The 15,898-nt window shown below is 40.0% G+C and overlaps 1 protein-coding gene across 11 annotated transcripts in view; it reads left to right on the forward strand.

Moving 5' to 3' along the window:
• Positions 1-15,898, forward strand: part of LOC147268447 (rap1 GTPase-activating protein 1-like) — a 101,383-nt gene that overhangs the window by 45,266 nt on the left and 40,219 nt on the right. For 10 of the 11 annotated variants that reach the window (XM_086200020.1, XM_086200010.1, XM_086200011.1 and 7 more), the window contains one exon: positions 3,878-3,913. Coding sequence is in view for 8 of the 11 variants with exons in the window: in XM_086200010.1 (XP_086056136.1) it covers positions 3,878-3,913 (36 nt within the window). In the remaining 3 variants the exon portion in view is untranslated. Of the gene's footprint in view, positions 1-3,877; positions 3,914-13,094; positions 13,352-15,898 lie in introns of those variants that run through there. The other variant, XM_086200021.1, reaches the window with a different exon arrangement.

Here is a 15,898-nt window from a genome sequence, read left to right on the forward strand (position 1 = left end):
CCTGGCTCAAATGACGCAGATCTACAATGATGTGAACACCAAATGTAGTTGCACTCAGTACTTGAGAGCCCGATTCTGGTGGTTCTACATATGATGAGTAGTCAGTACGCCACGATTAAGAATACAAGGATGCAGTGAAATCTTACCACCTCAGCTGATAACTATTCTTCATATAAGCCTGAAAGTCCAACTCGACCTCCTTCAAACAGCACTCTGGCATCATTCAGTCAGTGTTGAGTTTTAAAAATGTGCAAAAGATATTAACTAGTAACCACAGAAATGCCGTCACTGTTCTCCATGCTACTTTCTATTGTATCAAAGAGTATAGAAGCTCATGAGAAGAAACTCTGGTGCTTAATTTGACAATGGCATTCATTTCTGTCCTGTATGTTTATGATGGTAAATGGGACGTACCAGAATAAAAACTGAAAAGCAGCTTCTAGTCTGCTCATGGGGGGAACAGATTTACCAGGGTTTAAGAAAACCTGCATATACGAAGGCTATACGCAGTACTGAGTGAGAATGTTTGTTTTCATCTAATTTGCCTTCTCTGTCCTTATCTTTTCCCACAATGAAAACTATTATTTTTGAGGGAATGTTGCTCTCCTGCTTCTTCCAGTTAAAACTAATCATATTGTGTTGACATACTAATTCACATGATACTGAAAAGACTGAAATGTTTCCAAGCATTGTCGGGAAGCGGGTTGTGTTGAAGCTCAGTTCTATAGATGCACATACAAACCAGCTGGTCTGAGAGTGTAATGCCTGAAAAAAACGGGAGAAAATTGACAACTGCAGATTTGAGTTAATCTCACTTTTGTGATAAATCAGATTTTACCGCTGTACATGTTGGAGATTAACAGCTCACAGCCGCCAGGATTTATTGAGTCTAGCAGAGGACGAATGCTGGTGTGGGATAATTATTGAAGTGCTCTCGAGAATCTTGTTCCGAATAGTGACACTTCGTCTCAAAATACTTCTCGATGAGTAGCTGCATCTTGTATTGATTAGTTATGTTTACAACAAGTCATAGAGCTTTGTGTGTGAACAGTTAAACAAACTGATACATATCCTGGTAAAAGAAAACATTCTTGACATTTTATCTGGCAGCTGTTGGATAATTGATGCGATCTAAATGGTAAATGGTGGGTAAATTTACATACTTAGGAAATGAGCTATTAATTGAGTTTTTCTAATGAGCCAAAAATCATAAAAAACATGTGATGGCTGAGCTCTGTGTTGAATGGCTTTTGCTTATTATGGTTGTGTTCCACCATCCTTGCTTGAGTGAGTGGATGCCGGTGTACTTGTTTACATCTGTTTCTCACTCCTTGCTGTTAACACCAAAACAGTGTGTTGCCTTTGTCAGCAGGGGGATAATCACCAACTGTATTGCTGACTGGCAAAATAATATTTCCATTCTCAACACACACACGCACGCACGCACGCACGCACACACACACACACACACACACACACACACACACACACAACAAAAGGCCAGAGCCCGCACCAGCAACACGCATAATGTCACTGTTTGCATGTTAAATATACATTTTACAGGTGTAGCGGAGGGTGAGTTGCATCTTGTCTGTCAGTGCATCAGTAGAGTGTGAAGAACATGCACTGCAGAAAGTTCATGGAACAACATGTTTAAGCTGCAGTGATACTGTTTCAATTTCTTACATCATCCCGTCCTCTCTCACACAATTTGATCCAGTATTTTGACAACAGACACAAGCACTGTAGAAAAGAAAGCCGTCACAGATAAGACGGCTGAGCTCTATCCTGAAGTGTGGACATGAGTTGTGGCCTATTACTCCTCAAAGACAAATTTCGCAGCTTGATAGATGTTTTTTCCATTGAGCTGGGCTGTCCATGGATGTGACAGGGGCAAATATTTTTGAAATGCTACATGGCTAGAGAAAACTTAGAATGTGAAAACATGAGAGTGCTGTTGGTCTGTTGCCTTCAGCTAAAATAAGATCTTAGTTGAAAACACACACAGCATTACCACTACCCTGTTGCTATGATTGCTATCCTTCAATTTCATGAATAAATAATAACTAGTCTTGGGTAAAGCTTTGTCTTATTCCTCCCTTGTCTCATTTATCATGTTTTCATGAGATGAGACATTCAGAAGGAATCAATACACTGTCCTCCTGCCATTGTCAGTAGCTACTGTAGCATGTATTTTGATTTTATTGGGTTTATTTATGTGTGAGGTTGTTAGTGGGAAAGCAAAAGTCACATTTGTCCTGAGAGATAACTCTTAGAAACCAGCCACCACTCAGTTGAAGCAGAATACTTGTTATATTTTCACAACACTTCCAACTGTCTTTTCTCTTTTTTCTGCACCCCCAAGGCGACTGTCAAAAGAATAGCTTCAATAACTTTTATAGCATTTTAATTGTGTTGTTAACTGATAAATGGAGCAGGTGCCGCTGGTAATTATTTGATTGGATTAGCCCCATGGAGGAAAGGATAAGAGGTGATTATCAGTAGATTGATTATCCACAATACACACTGACTCGGGGGTTGCATAAAATGTATCCAGGTGAGAAGACTTGCCCCTGCTAAATGGGTATGCAGGTTGAACGGAAGATTTCCAATCATCTAGAATTTAAAAAATGCAGAGGAAAACTGTCAAATTACTTTCATTCCATTTCTGGCTGCCTTTTATCTCCCGCTTCCTGCTTCTCTTTGTAATACTTATTAACACAGTGCGCCCCTCGCTGCCATTTCAACCCTTTGTCCCATGTGACAGCAGCAGGGCATCATTCCTCTTGGGAATTCCTTGTTCTATACCACATGCTTTATCAGCATCACCTGTTATATTCCTGCCTTCATTTATCCTTTTGTTGTTTGCAATCCTTGAATCAGTCTTTGATGAATCCTGCACAATTCGCCACCCCCTCATTCACTCATCTCTAGATTCCGATAATACAAACAACACAACTGCCGTCTGTAACCAAACAATCACACCCTGGATGAGGCTGGCAGGCAGTAGATTAGATAAGTGGAGGGACAACACAACCTAACTTTATGTGGGCACATATTCTTAAATAATTTACATTTCCAACAGATTGGTATCTATTATAATATTTGTCCATTTTCACCCAACACTGCAATAACTGTAATTTCCATGAATATTAACATAAGTGTATTGGTTTACTTTCAACACTCATCTTTATCTTTTTGCTGTAGCAGGAAGAAGTCATTACTGTCTAGCCTCAAATATAATGGAACATTTAGCTAGCCTGATATTTGCCTCAGAAGTAAGTGGAAAACAAAACCCTGCTAGCTAAGGAAAGTGAAGATTGTAGTTGCAAGCGTCTTGTTGACAGGAAAATATATTTCATACTTGCTGAAATCAAAAGGTAACATTGCACAAATTATCCAGCAGCAACAATCCTGGGCTCAATCTGGTTCTGCATTTTCCTGAAGTATTTGTATGATGTATAAACATCAATCAAAAGGCTGTGTGTTTCCTTTTATTTACTGCGGAGGATGCAATATTTTAAGATAGTCATGACAATATTTCGGAAATTGCTTGGTTAGGTTCAGGTAGATAAATGATAAAATAAATGCAAACGTCCCAATGTCTCACTCCTGGCTCAAGAATTGATGGGTTATACATGAATTATACAACATTACTTTTTCAAGTATAAATGTTAAGATCCTGAATTTGGTAACATGCCCTGTATACATTTAATTTGATTAATTTTAAGCACATTCTAAAATAAATTATTGGATATTTGAAAAATCTTGTCTTCTTTTTAGTTTTAGTTGTTGTTGTTTTTTTTTAACCTCAGTTTCCAGCAATAATTTTGGATTCAATGGGAACCTAATCTGCTGTCTATTTGTTTCTCTCTAGAGTTGACAAGAGCTTCTCCAGGACCAGAACCTTGTGGTGAGTCCTCACTTTACTGAAAACCATCACTGTACGTCAGACGTCTTTGTTTTGACTGATGACATCATGGACTGACTAGTGGCTTGCTGTTGTTTGAGAGGGTGAAAGAAAAACATCCTTCCTTCTTTTTTTTCCAGCTGCAGCTTTTAGTTTAGAGTAACATTTGTACACATTCAATTATATTCTCGCTGAGAAAATAATGGTTTTGTTAGCACATTTGCATGATCAAGATGGGGCTAGTGGAGCTAGTAATGTTCTGTTTGGCAGGTATAGACACCCAGCATGGGGATGCTAATGTGTGATAGAGCAGATGGAGATAGATGGGGGGTGGGGGCATTGTGTAATACCAGCCGTAGAGAACATACTCCTTTAAGGTTTAAACTCAGTTAGTTTCATGTAAATACATGTCAGTGTATCATTACATCAATTATCATCAAATGTCACACAGACCTATTAGACTGTCAGTCTGGAAAAGATGCAAATATACTGAAACTTGAGGGTACAATGATGATTCAGGCTCATCAGAGGAGGCTTCACCCCTGCACACCCGCTGAATTTTATTATGAGGATTAGGTTTTCAAACAGAGGGCAGGTTTTGAGTGTTACGCCTCTTTGATTATGATCACTTAGTCATTATGTGAACTGTGTATTTCATCATTCTCTGACAGCTCTTCAATTATACGGCCCCAGGTAGACTTTTTCATATTGGCTCCATCCTCATCGCTTCATATATTTCCAAATTTCTCTCCAAATCCTGCAGGTGTTGTTCCAGGATCATGTGGAAAGAAAAGGTATCTGACTTAGTTAAGAAACACCATGGTTTTAAGGCAGTTTGTGTGGGAATGCCTGATACCCGTCTGTCACACACAGCTTGCGTTATAGAAACAGCACAAAGATGTAGGAGAGTAGCTTTAAACCACAGTCTGTCATTAAAAATAGGCTTTCCTGGATCCTCTTGTCATTCCCCTCAAAACCATCAAAGCTTAGCCTCAGCCAACCAGATGCAGGTGTGTGTGTGTGTGTGTGTGTGTGTGTGCGTGCGTGCGTGCGTGCGCGCATGTGCATGTATGTGCATGTGTGGACGTGCATGTGTGTCACCAACATCCAAGATAGTTATCTTGAACAGCTCTGCATTTTTTTATGTGGTTGGGCTTCACTAAAGATGAGAGTGTACTTTATCCCTGTTCACCTCTGCTCTGCAATAAAGTTGACATGACAATACATAGATTTTTTTTGGTCACAGAATTATATTGGTATTTCAGCCCTGTTGATACCATATTGCGTCATAATATATTGGAATAACGTATTTTGTTCCATGCGTGTTTCGGTGTGTTACTGCTCAGTTAGCGACTGGAGAACATAAGTGCACTTTATTTTTCAGTGTCACATAGTGTTGCATTATTGTATGACAAAATTGCATCGTGACCCATGTATAGCGATTCGTATCGTGAGGTTCTTGCCAGTACTCAATACCACCTACCACCTATCAAAGAAAGACATACTAGATTAAAGGCTTCTGCCTTGTATGTCAGAAATGATTTTATTCAGTAAAGTAAAACTCAGGGTTATGAATGCATACCTCAACTTACAAGACATCGTTGGTTGTTAAGTCCTAAACCCAATCAATTGCTCCGGAACCTCAGTTCTTGCATCCTATCAAATTAAATCAAAGTCCATCCACGGCTTTTTTTTTGCTTTTTTTTTTTTTTGGTTATCCTGGGTACAGACAAATTGACACTGGTAATTATATCTCTCGTAATTGTTTGGTGTGTTGATGCGATCTGGACCTCTGTTGGAAGTGTCCCTCATCTCATCTTAGCCTGAGCAAACCTTTGACTGTCGTGAGTAGTCAGGTGGTAATAAAGTGCTCCTCTGTGTGGAATGATGGGGCAGAGTGAGTCCAAGATGCCTCTAATTGGTGTCTCTGCTTCTTCAGATTGCTCTTAATGGCTGCCATTAATGGCCCCATCCTGATATTGCAGTCAGTGTTGTGAGGAGAAGGCAAACAGGACAACAGAGTAGTCAGTGGCTAGCTGGGCCTCAGTGAGTCAGGGCATGGCTTCACTGTCGTGGGGACAAAACTATTTATATTTGACGTGAAAAATTCTGGATGGATACTAAAAGAGCAGACACCATGTTGACTGTTTACTCTAAAAGTTACATATTTTACATCCTAAAAAAGAGAAAACCTGCAGTGCTTGCTCCATCTCCTCTCACAGCAGTGCCAAGTTCAAGTCTGCTCTCAAATTCTGGCTGGAAGTTTCTGTTATGAGCCTCTGTTCTGTTATACTTTCAACCTTCTGGCTTATGTTCATCCATCACACCAGTTCAGTCCAAGACATCATCAGATTCAGAAAGCTGCAAGCACTGATTCTGGAGGCCAGGCAATCAGTCTGCTTCCAACTGGCACATAACAACTGCCTCCTCTGCCTTTAGCTGGAAGGTCCAGTAGTGTCAGAGATAGGTAATAACCACCTATGTTAATTCTAGTGAAGCAGGTAAGTCAAACTCACCCCAGACAAACTCTGAAATAATGAAACTCAATAGAACATGTGATACGCTGGTCTGCTGATCACCAGGTCAGTCCATCCTTTGCTCTGTTCATTTAATTACAGACTCCTCTGCTCTCATCCTCCTCCCCATCTACACTGATAAAAATGGATTCCACAGGTGATGGCAAATATCATCACAAACAACCAGAGCTCACCTGGATTCACCTGCATGAGACACACATCCCACTAAAACTGTTCCAGTCAGTGAAGGCAGTCTTTGAGTCTTTTAGAAAGCGAACACATTTTCCACCATGAACACAGATGTTCACATAATACACAACAAACCCTGTTGTCTTCATGCGCATTTGCGAGTGTATTTATAGTTGTTGCCACATAGCTGTGGCACCTACTGGGACCTAAGAAGCCTCAGGCAAGTTTCAACAAGTCCAACATGACTTGTCTCTCTAGGTCACATTCAAGCATAAAAGCAAAAGGCATCATTTAGAGTTTCCATTACGACATTGCAGAGCTCCTGTAGGAAACTATTTATAGAATGTGTGCACACAATTTTACTACATTAATTCATGGCTCACTGACAGCTAACCAACAGTACACATGCACAGTAAATTTGGACTTCATAGTGCATGGTTAAATAAAGGGTCACTGGACTTGGTGGTACACTCGATATAGTTCAACTCCTTTCATGCCTGAGCTGAATGGTGAGATGCAGAATGACCAAGACCTGAAACCAAGTCTAGCGGGCCCTCATTCAGTCCTCTTTGGAAATAATCGCCTTGGGAAGGCTGTTACAGAGTAATGGCAGTATGTTACAAGCTGAAATGTTATTAAATATGCCCCTTACGTTATGTACCTCACCAAATATGAAGGTGACTAATGATGATAATGTCTTGCCGTGTTTAAGGAGGATAAAAAAGGATCTCTTTACGACCTGATTTGTATCCCTGTATGGTAGTGCTCATTACTCTGTCTCTGGCATTGAAGCTGATATCTGAAGAAAGATTTTTTAATCCAGGTTATTTTTGTTTTTTTGAATTAGTCTTACAGTGCTACAACCTCAAATATTGCCACAGTTTGTTCTGTCATTGTTTTATTTGCTGGACAATAGAAGAAAGTGGCAAATGGTAAAAAGGCTGCATACCCAACATCCAACCCACTGCAGGCAAACTCAGATCTGACATGGCTGCCATTTTCTACACAGCCAGAGGTTGGAGCTCGAAGGGGTGGTACGGTTGTGACCATCAGTTCATCGGTCGGCCACGAGGAATGCTTCGTGTTGCTGACTTGCTAGTAAGACTGCGGTGGAAACAGTTTTTTTGATACCTATGATTTCCTTTACAGTTCCAAACCAAGTCAGGCTGGTTTTGCTGATACTAGTTTGAACAAAATGTGTTCAGAAAAGGGGAAAAAAAAAACAGTTGTCAGTATTTTAAATTATATGCACATTATTCATGGTGCCAACTCTTAACACATTTGTGTGAGACACCTGCTTTCAGCTCAATCTAACTCTGTCCCGTTGCCAAACAGATCTCACAAAGCCTCAAAGCTCTTCCTTTATGCTAAAAATGTTATGTGGATTAAACGGGCTTCTCCACATCTCAGCACCAACATCTGTCCGTAAACATCGCAGAGACAGAGGTGTTTGTTCACGCAAACGTCTCCAGCATTTCAGTGCACCTTCTATTTCTGTCCGGCTCTGCCTCTTTTAGTTTGCTCTACAATTTCACAGCAGGAAATCTACAGTAGTGAAATTATTGTGCCAATCCACGTGCTCCCTAGATTATCATTTTTTATTCGGGATCTTACTGTGCCTCTTGTAAGATTGTGAATTATGAGTACATCTCACATGCTTAACAAGGTTTGTGGTGTTGCTACCGTACCTCGCAGTCCTCCCACACACATCACATAGTGTCGTTGCTGTCCTGACAACTGAAATTCTTCACATATGACAATGTTTTCAGTCAGCCGTCATTAATATCGCCTCAGTGGTTCGAACATTTTTAGTCTCCTGTTGGTGATAAAATATACATTTAAATGAAAATACTGCATATCAGGCTTGTTATATGAGAATCAGTCCTTGAAAGGAAACATTGAGATTAAAAATCTCAATATTTCAGCATCCACACCACTACTATTTCAGTGTGTATAGCAGAGTTATACTGAAAGGCCTTTGGCTGTTTCATCTTGGACTAACTGTGTATTATTTTGGCTATATCACAAGCAGGCAGGATAGAGACCCCTGCAGCGACCCAGACGGGTGTGTCCAGCCCTCAGTGAGTTCATAGAGGATAAACCTCATGACCCAATGCTGTTGCAATGTAGAGGACACAGTCAAGAGAGCAGCAGGGTGATGATGGAGGTTATTTTAGCAGATGGAGTTTGCCTGTTACCCAGTGCACCTGTTCAGTTAAAAAAAAGATGCTACAAAGAAAGAGCCACAAAATTGTATCTCAAAGTGCTGTCTACCTTCCTGCCATTCTGTAATCACACAAAATGTATTCCTGCATATAGAGGCATTATTTTATGCTGCTCTTTATTTATATAGACTATTAAAAACACCACATACCTTCTGTACATTCCTCCCTGATGGGCTTCATTAGCCTCCCCACTTAGTATGGACATATTCAGCTAATTAATTGATGCGCACAGACTTACTGAGGGGGTAATGTTGCTTGTAGTTGTATCCATTTAACATTATTGGAGGGCTGACTTCATGTAATTAAACTCTATTACGTCTCAGGTGAGGAGACACTTCAATCAGGCTCTGTACGTACCTCGCTACCTCAGATAAAAGAGCAAAGGAGCAGATGATGCGTGGTACCACTCCTGCCTAGCGTTGTCACCAGTACTAAATCATGACTTGGTTACAGTACCTGCAGACGCTACACGGCATTTGTTCTTCTTACCGATCTGGCCCTGAAACATCCATCTCCTTCCCAACTGCTTTATTTAAATGCCTTTATATTTTCCCATAAATATTTTAACAAAGTCAAATGGTAGTGTTTGGAAATGTTGCTTGTCCTTTTTACTTTTGGCACATGTGTACTTCCTGCAGTTATGGTATTTAAGGTGCTGCAGTTTGTGTTCATGTTGACACAGAAGCTTCTTGCACTAAGCCATTCCACAAACATTAATTGAAGAGTAGCATTTTCACGTTGTATAACTTGCTGTTATCTGGGATCAGAGACCGAACTGCAGTTTCTCTTGGTTTGTTTCTTTCAGGCATGTTTGATTTGAGACATTGTGATCAGTCTCCACATTTGTACGATGACGTGTTTGCAATTACTTCTGTGAACGGCATATTTAGAGACCATTTCAGGGGATGTCGGCAGTGGAAATTAAATGTGTCACATTGTATTTGTCAAGAAAACAGAGAAGACATAACATGTATGGTGATGAGATTTCTAAACTACATACAGCCATTTTCATACTTCCTTTGTACATTTTCCTGAAACTATGGCTGCATGTTGGTTTTATGCATTGTGTGGTTTTTTTTGTACTTTTCCCTCTGGAGATGACGCTGTGAATTTAAATAAATATTCAGATAGTTAATGACGCACTCAGAAATACCACAAATTGGGACTATAGATTTAATCAACAAATTCAGGACCACTGGCAGAATTTTAATTTTGAAAAATCTGATTGAAGTTATCCGCTGGTAGATGACACCCAATTGTGTGGGACATTGTAAGGAAATGAGATGATGGTTATGTTGTTGGTGGCATTTTGTAGAAGTAAATTTTATTACATACAGTAGCTGCAAATAATATTGCTGCAATAATAGTGTGTCATTTTCCTACCTTTTCAAAAAGGTGTTCTACCCAGTTGTCTGAACATTTCACTACCTACATTACAATTAATGAGAGAGACTACTAAAAATTTAAGTCTTTGAAAAGTTTATTAATGCTATCAAGCAAATGCCATCCATCTATAATCTCACTGGTGTCCTTTTTTGTTTTATTCTTCAGGGAAACAACATATAATTTTCACCTTCCATCCACCTGAGTCGTGTTTCACCCACCCCCTTTACATTTTTAAAGCACCTTTGACAGCAAAGTTCTACACATTTTTGACATTTGAATTGATTCACCCATGTAGCAGGAGCAACAGCAGAGAGATTTTTACCAAAAAATTTTCAGTTGCGCCTTAGCAAAATTTGAAAAAGAACAGCTGTAGAGAAAGTACAGGCCAGTTGGAGGAAGTAGACTTAACCTTTGAACTGTGTCATGAGGACAGAACTATTATAAATCCAAGTCTTACCAGAGCTGTTTCTAAGACTATATCTGCCGTTGGGTGGTATGTTAATGTTAAGTTTAGTCAGGCTGCCTCAGGAGAGGACTGTGACCATAGTGGCAAGTGGACAGTCACAGTGAGCAACAAAGACAGAAAGGGGATGAAACTAATGAAATGAGAAATGAATTGGGGGAAAAAAGGAGTCATGAAAGAGTCTCTGAATGACCCTCATATGCTCTGTAAATGCAGAAGTACTCCAGATTACTTCCTTAAAATAAAAAAAAAGCAAACAGATCATTTGTTTAGTCAATCTGCTTGTGACCTGGTTTGACATCCATTTGTTGTGCCTGGTGTAAGCAAAGATCCCCTTTCATCTGAAGCACCACCTCACTGGTGTTTCAGAAGCTTGAAACAGGCAGAATGGGGCTGATTATGCTTAACCTGCATGTCGCTTTCTCTCTCGGCCAGTTGAAGCTTACCTGAGACTTGTCCTGAAAGAGTGGCAAATGAAAACAGGCTGTGCATTGTGAGCTAGCTCGCACTGTACCTGTAACACAATACTCACATGAGAGTGAGGGCAAGCCAACAGACCGCCATAAGACTTGGCTCACATCCCCTTATGGATTTGTTTCATGGCCTGCAGCCTTCCTTATCGATTGGCAAAACCATCACTGCATTTTCCTCAGCTCAGTATTCCTAGTAGAACTACAGTTGTAACTCTAGCTAGCAGCTAAATCTGTTAGAGGTAATACTTCACAGCCAAAACGTAGGAGGAAGAGGGATGGGTGTAAGATACCGGAGAGAGGGAGGAGAGGAGGGGGCCATGTTTGGTAAGCTGATAGCTGATTTAGCCTATACTGGTGCTTTTAAACTGTAAAAAAAAATTGACAAAAAAATACATTTAGGTGGCACATCTTATTATTCAAATCTGTAAACTGTTTTGTGCATTTGAGGCTACATTCTATACTGGACCTCTTTCAGTTGACAAAGTTATTTTGGGCACTTTCTCACCTACCTCGATTGGTTCTGTTGAATTTTGGTTCTTTGCGGTTTGATTGAGTGAAAACAGCACCAGGCACTTCAGAAGTGGACTTGGTCCACTTTTGGTCTTGGTCTTTTTACTCCTCCAAACAAACTCTGGTGTGATCCAACCTCAGTTCGACCTGACAGGGGTGGCCAAGAGGGCCCATGTGGGAAAACAGCAGTTCCAGCAGCTGGCTTGGTTCCTACTGGAAGCCAGAGTTGTTCAGTTGTAGCTCAGGTTGGTCCGAAATATCTAGAAAAACAGGGAACCCGAATATCTTAAAGTCCATTTCCAGAGCAGATATGATTGACATGTGCACCACATCACAACCAGCATACCAGACATGTGTTTGCCCTGGTTTAAATCCAACATGGGTAAAAATTATTTTAATTCTTTTTATTCTTTTAATGATTTTTTTTCCTCTGCTTTTTCCTTGTCAAAAACTAAACTAAAAGACTTCCAGTGATTTCTTCAGGTTTGAGCCTAAACAAACTTCCTAAACCAGGTGTACTTTGAAATTTTTGGATGCATCAGAACATCCAAACTGTTTGCATAGAAGAAAAAAGTAGATCCATCCAAACAAGGACCTTCATTCTGTATTTACTCTCACGCACCTGTTGCGGGAACATTTGACAAAACATAATCACATCTTATTTTTGGTTTATGATCAGTTGGCAAACAGCTTATCGCAACCTAATGTGCTTTGTAGCATCGCACTTTAGTTTGCTCTGATTCTTCTGTGTGAAATGCTTAAAGTCTGAGGACTCATCAACTGACTCACTTTGGAGCAAAATATCCAGTAGGTGTGAAAACAGTCTGAAAAGTCCAGCACTTATTTTTATATACTCTTAGAAACTTGGTGCAGAGAGAAGGACATGTAGCCCTGGTATTTAAATCCGGTCGATATGCAGCATTACTTTGGAATGTAATCTTATCTTCTTCTTCTATGTCTTAAAATGTAAGGGTTTACCTCTTACTAAGTAAGAAAACCTGATTCCATGAATCAGACAAAAGTGATTTGTACTGTTTTCTCTGTGGGTTGAGTAAGTGATTTTCTCTGTTGTGTGTGAATTTGCTACTAAGTTTGCAGCAGTGGACAGTTTTTTGGCTAACTGCCTACCGCTCACGTGTCAAGCGGACAATGGGACGGTCAGGCTAATTTCTGCTGAAGGGTTTTGGTTTTTTTTTGGAACAAGCTGTCAGATAAGGCAGTGTCATCTCATTTTTGAAAACTTGCTTTTACACACTTTGTCCTTTTCAGTGAGCAGGATCTGTTTTGTTTTTTTTGTTTTTTTTACAAACAGACTCGCTAAGCCAATGAACAAAGCAACCCCCACGGCTTGAATTAGCAGCTCTCGGTCGTAGACTGATCAAGAGGAATGAAGGGAGATGAACAAAGGGGAAGCATTGGTGTGAGGTGCAGAATATCTTGGTGGAATGTATGCGTGTAAGTGATGAGAGGAAAACGGGGAGGGATTGACCGACGGGGAGCATAGAGGGAGGGCTGCTCTCAGCATCATCTGACACAAGAGAGGCTGATCTCTAACAGCAGGTGTTGGAGGATAGAGGGAGTGAGTCAGAGACACAGAGAGAGAGCGATACGCACTGAAGAAGAGCACCAAGTTGTGAGGTGAAGAGACTGAACTGCGAGTGATGCAGACCTACACACAGGTAAGCATGGATGGAGATGGTAGAGTGGATTGTGCTTGTGGGGAGAAACTAGTGAGCGATAGATCAACTGAGAAAGTTACTGATCTGCGCTGCTGAGGAGGAGATGTGTTTGATGTATTTATGTGTCCAGCTCCAGGTGATCTGCCCTTATGTCTTCATCTTCTGACTCTAGACCCTGAACTTTCGCTGTATGTCTCTCATCCTTTCTTTTGTGCAGTCAGGAAGTGGCTGACTGGCATCTCAAGTAAATGATTCACTTTCATTGTGCATTAGCTGGCGGTCTGGATTAGATTAGTTGCTCTCTACTAAGTGGACCGACAAAGCTGAAGGGTTTATGTGCATTCACTCTCTTGAGACAAGCGTGTATGTTTGTCTCTGCGTGTTTGTGTGTGTGTGTGTGTGTGTGTGTGTGTGTGTGTGTGTGTGTGTGTGTGGTGAAATTAAGGAAAGATGAAGCCAAGCAAGCTATAACTCTTAAAGGACCAGTGTGTAGCATCTAGTGGCATGTTTGCAGCTTGCAGAATCGTTCACATATGATGTGCTGTTTGTGTGTGTGTGTGTGTGTGTGTGTGTGTGTGTGTGTGTGTGTGTGTGTTATCATATTACAACTCAAAATTGTTAGCTACTATCAGAAACAATGTATTTAGAATTGGAAACACTTTATTGATCCATGCCGTGAAATAGCCTTGTTGGTATTCAGTGTGAGGAAAGAGGAAATAACTGTTGCTTACAACTTAGATTTTACTGTGATTTAAATGCAATAAACAGATAAAGAAAAAGCCAAAATGAATAAATAAATGAAAACAATGCTGCAAAGCAGACTAGGACATTGCTTAATTTCTATTAGTACAGCAATTAAGGAAACAAGTAGGTCTCTGTTTTGCTTCTTTTGCTTTTCTATTCTGAGCAATCCTAGATGAAACATGCTCTGTGGAGGGCAACCTGCTCTTAAGGGCTTGTTCCCGTGGTCTCAGGTGATTAAACACAATAAAAAAAACACTTCAGTTTCCACTTAAAATTCCTTCCTACTCCTTTAAAGCAAAAATGATGTAATAATTATTTTGTCCAGCTGTATGAACCTCATGAACTGAAGTCCAGAGTGAGAATTTAATCTAAAATTTGATAGAATTTATTGCTACTGAGAGGCAAAACCAGTAGCTTCCCAAATAAGTGGAAAATAATGTCCTGGTCTTGAAGATTGCTTTTAGCTCTCAGATCCAATTGCATGACTGCTCAGTCAACAGTTACAGAAGCAGATAATGTGCTGGTGCTGTATCTCTGCCGAGTTGGCCAAAGTCGTCTCCAGCTCACTTTTACTGGAGCAACTTCATGAATCATCTGTCTTTGACATTGAGAGGGGGACGTATCCATCATCATGATGATGACCCTGCATAGATTAAACCCTACACCACATTAAATGAGAGCAGGCAAAGTAAGAAAGTGCTTTTGGCTGAGTTGGGACAACAAAGGGCCGGTTATTTTATCTTTCATCCAGTCTTCTGGGGGGTTGTAGGAAGAGCCAGCAGGCTGCAATCATGTTCAAAAATCTGCAAAATAACCCTGAAATGAATTTATTGTTGCTGATTGATAAGTGGTTCATTCACAGATGGTTTACTGATTCACATTTATTGTTTTCTTTTAATTCATATCAATGATAAAATATATGACTGAAAATTAAAGACATCACATTGACAGGATGTTACAAGGCTGATTATTGCAAATCTTTGGAATCAAACCTATAATTCCAGAATAATCACTGACCTGATGTCATTAGTGGCGTATAACTGGACCATTGTGTCCTTCCTTTTCCATCAGATCCTTAAAATTGAGTTTTTCATTTTGGATATAGTAAAAATTAATGGATCTCTTTATTAATGTAACATGCCTGAAGGACTTTTTATCGAGGGAGACTTGTGTGCTAATGCCCATTTGGATTTAATGGACAAAGTTACTCGAGCATTAATAGACTTGGTTACTCTACCATAGCAGAGTCTGTTGATCTGATGATGTCTGACTCTTCCTGTAGTGCCTGTGGCTATCTTTTGTTTGCCAAAGAAGCCTCTGCATCTGTTGTGATAGGGCTCATGCATTCGTCACATTCATTCTGTATTTGATTTGAGTCAACAGTATTTTCTAGAATTGTTGCAGATTTCTGCTGCAGGAGCATCCCTGATCAACCTTTAGATTCACCTCTTTCTTCATTGATTTATTTAACCATTTATGTCATAAAATATGAATGTAATGGTGCGTGCTGATAGGTTTGACTTTCAGCTCTCACACTGGATCAATGCAATTATTTCACCTAATGAGGAAAACACTCTAACCATTACGTATTTAAAGGTACAGTACATCCACTTATTAAACATCACAATCCCTATAATGCCTCCAAGATGAATTGGATGGCTGGGCCACTGCTAGACCACTGATTATAATCACCACAGTTTATTCTCCTTCTTACAAACATACAGTTGTAATCCAACCCTGCATGTTGCACAAATTTGTTCTTTCATAACTCTGTTTAGTCTTAAAAAAGTCTTATTACGTGGA

This window comes from Aulostomus chinensis, chromosome 3, assembly GCF_037954235.1.
Source record: "Aulostomus chinensis isolate RoL2024-O1b breed Wild chromosome 3, RoL_Achi_v1.0, whole genome shotgun sequence".
Taxonomy (NCBI): domain Eukaryota; kingdom Metazoa; phylum Chordata; class Actinopteri; order Syngnathiformes; family Aulostomidae; genus Aulostomus; species Aulostomus chinensis.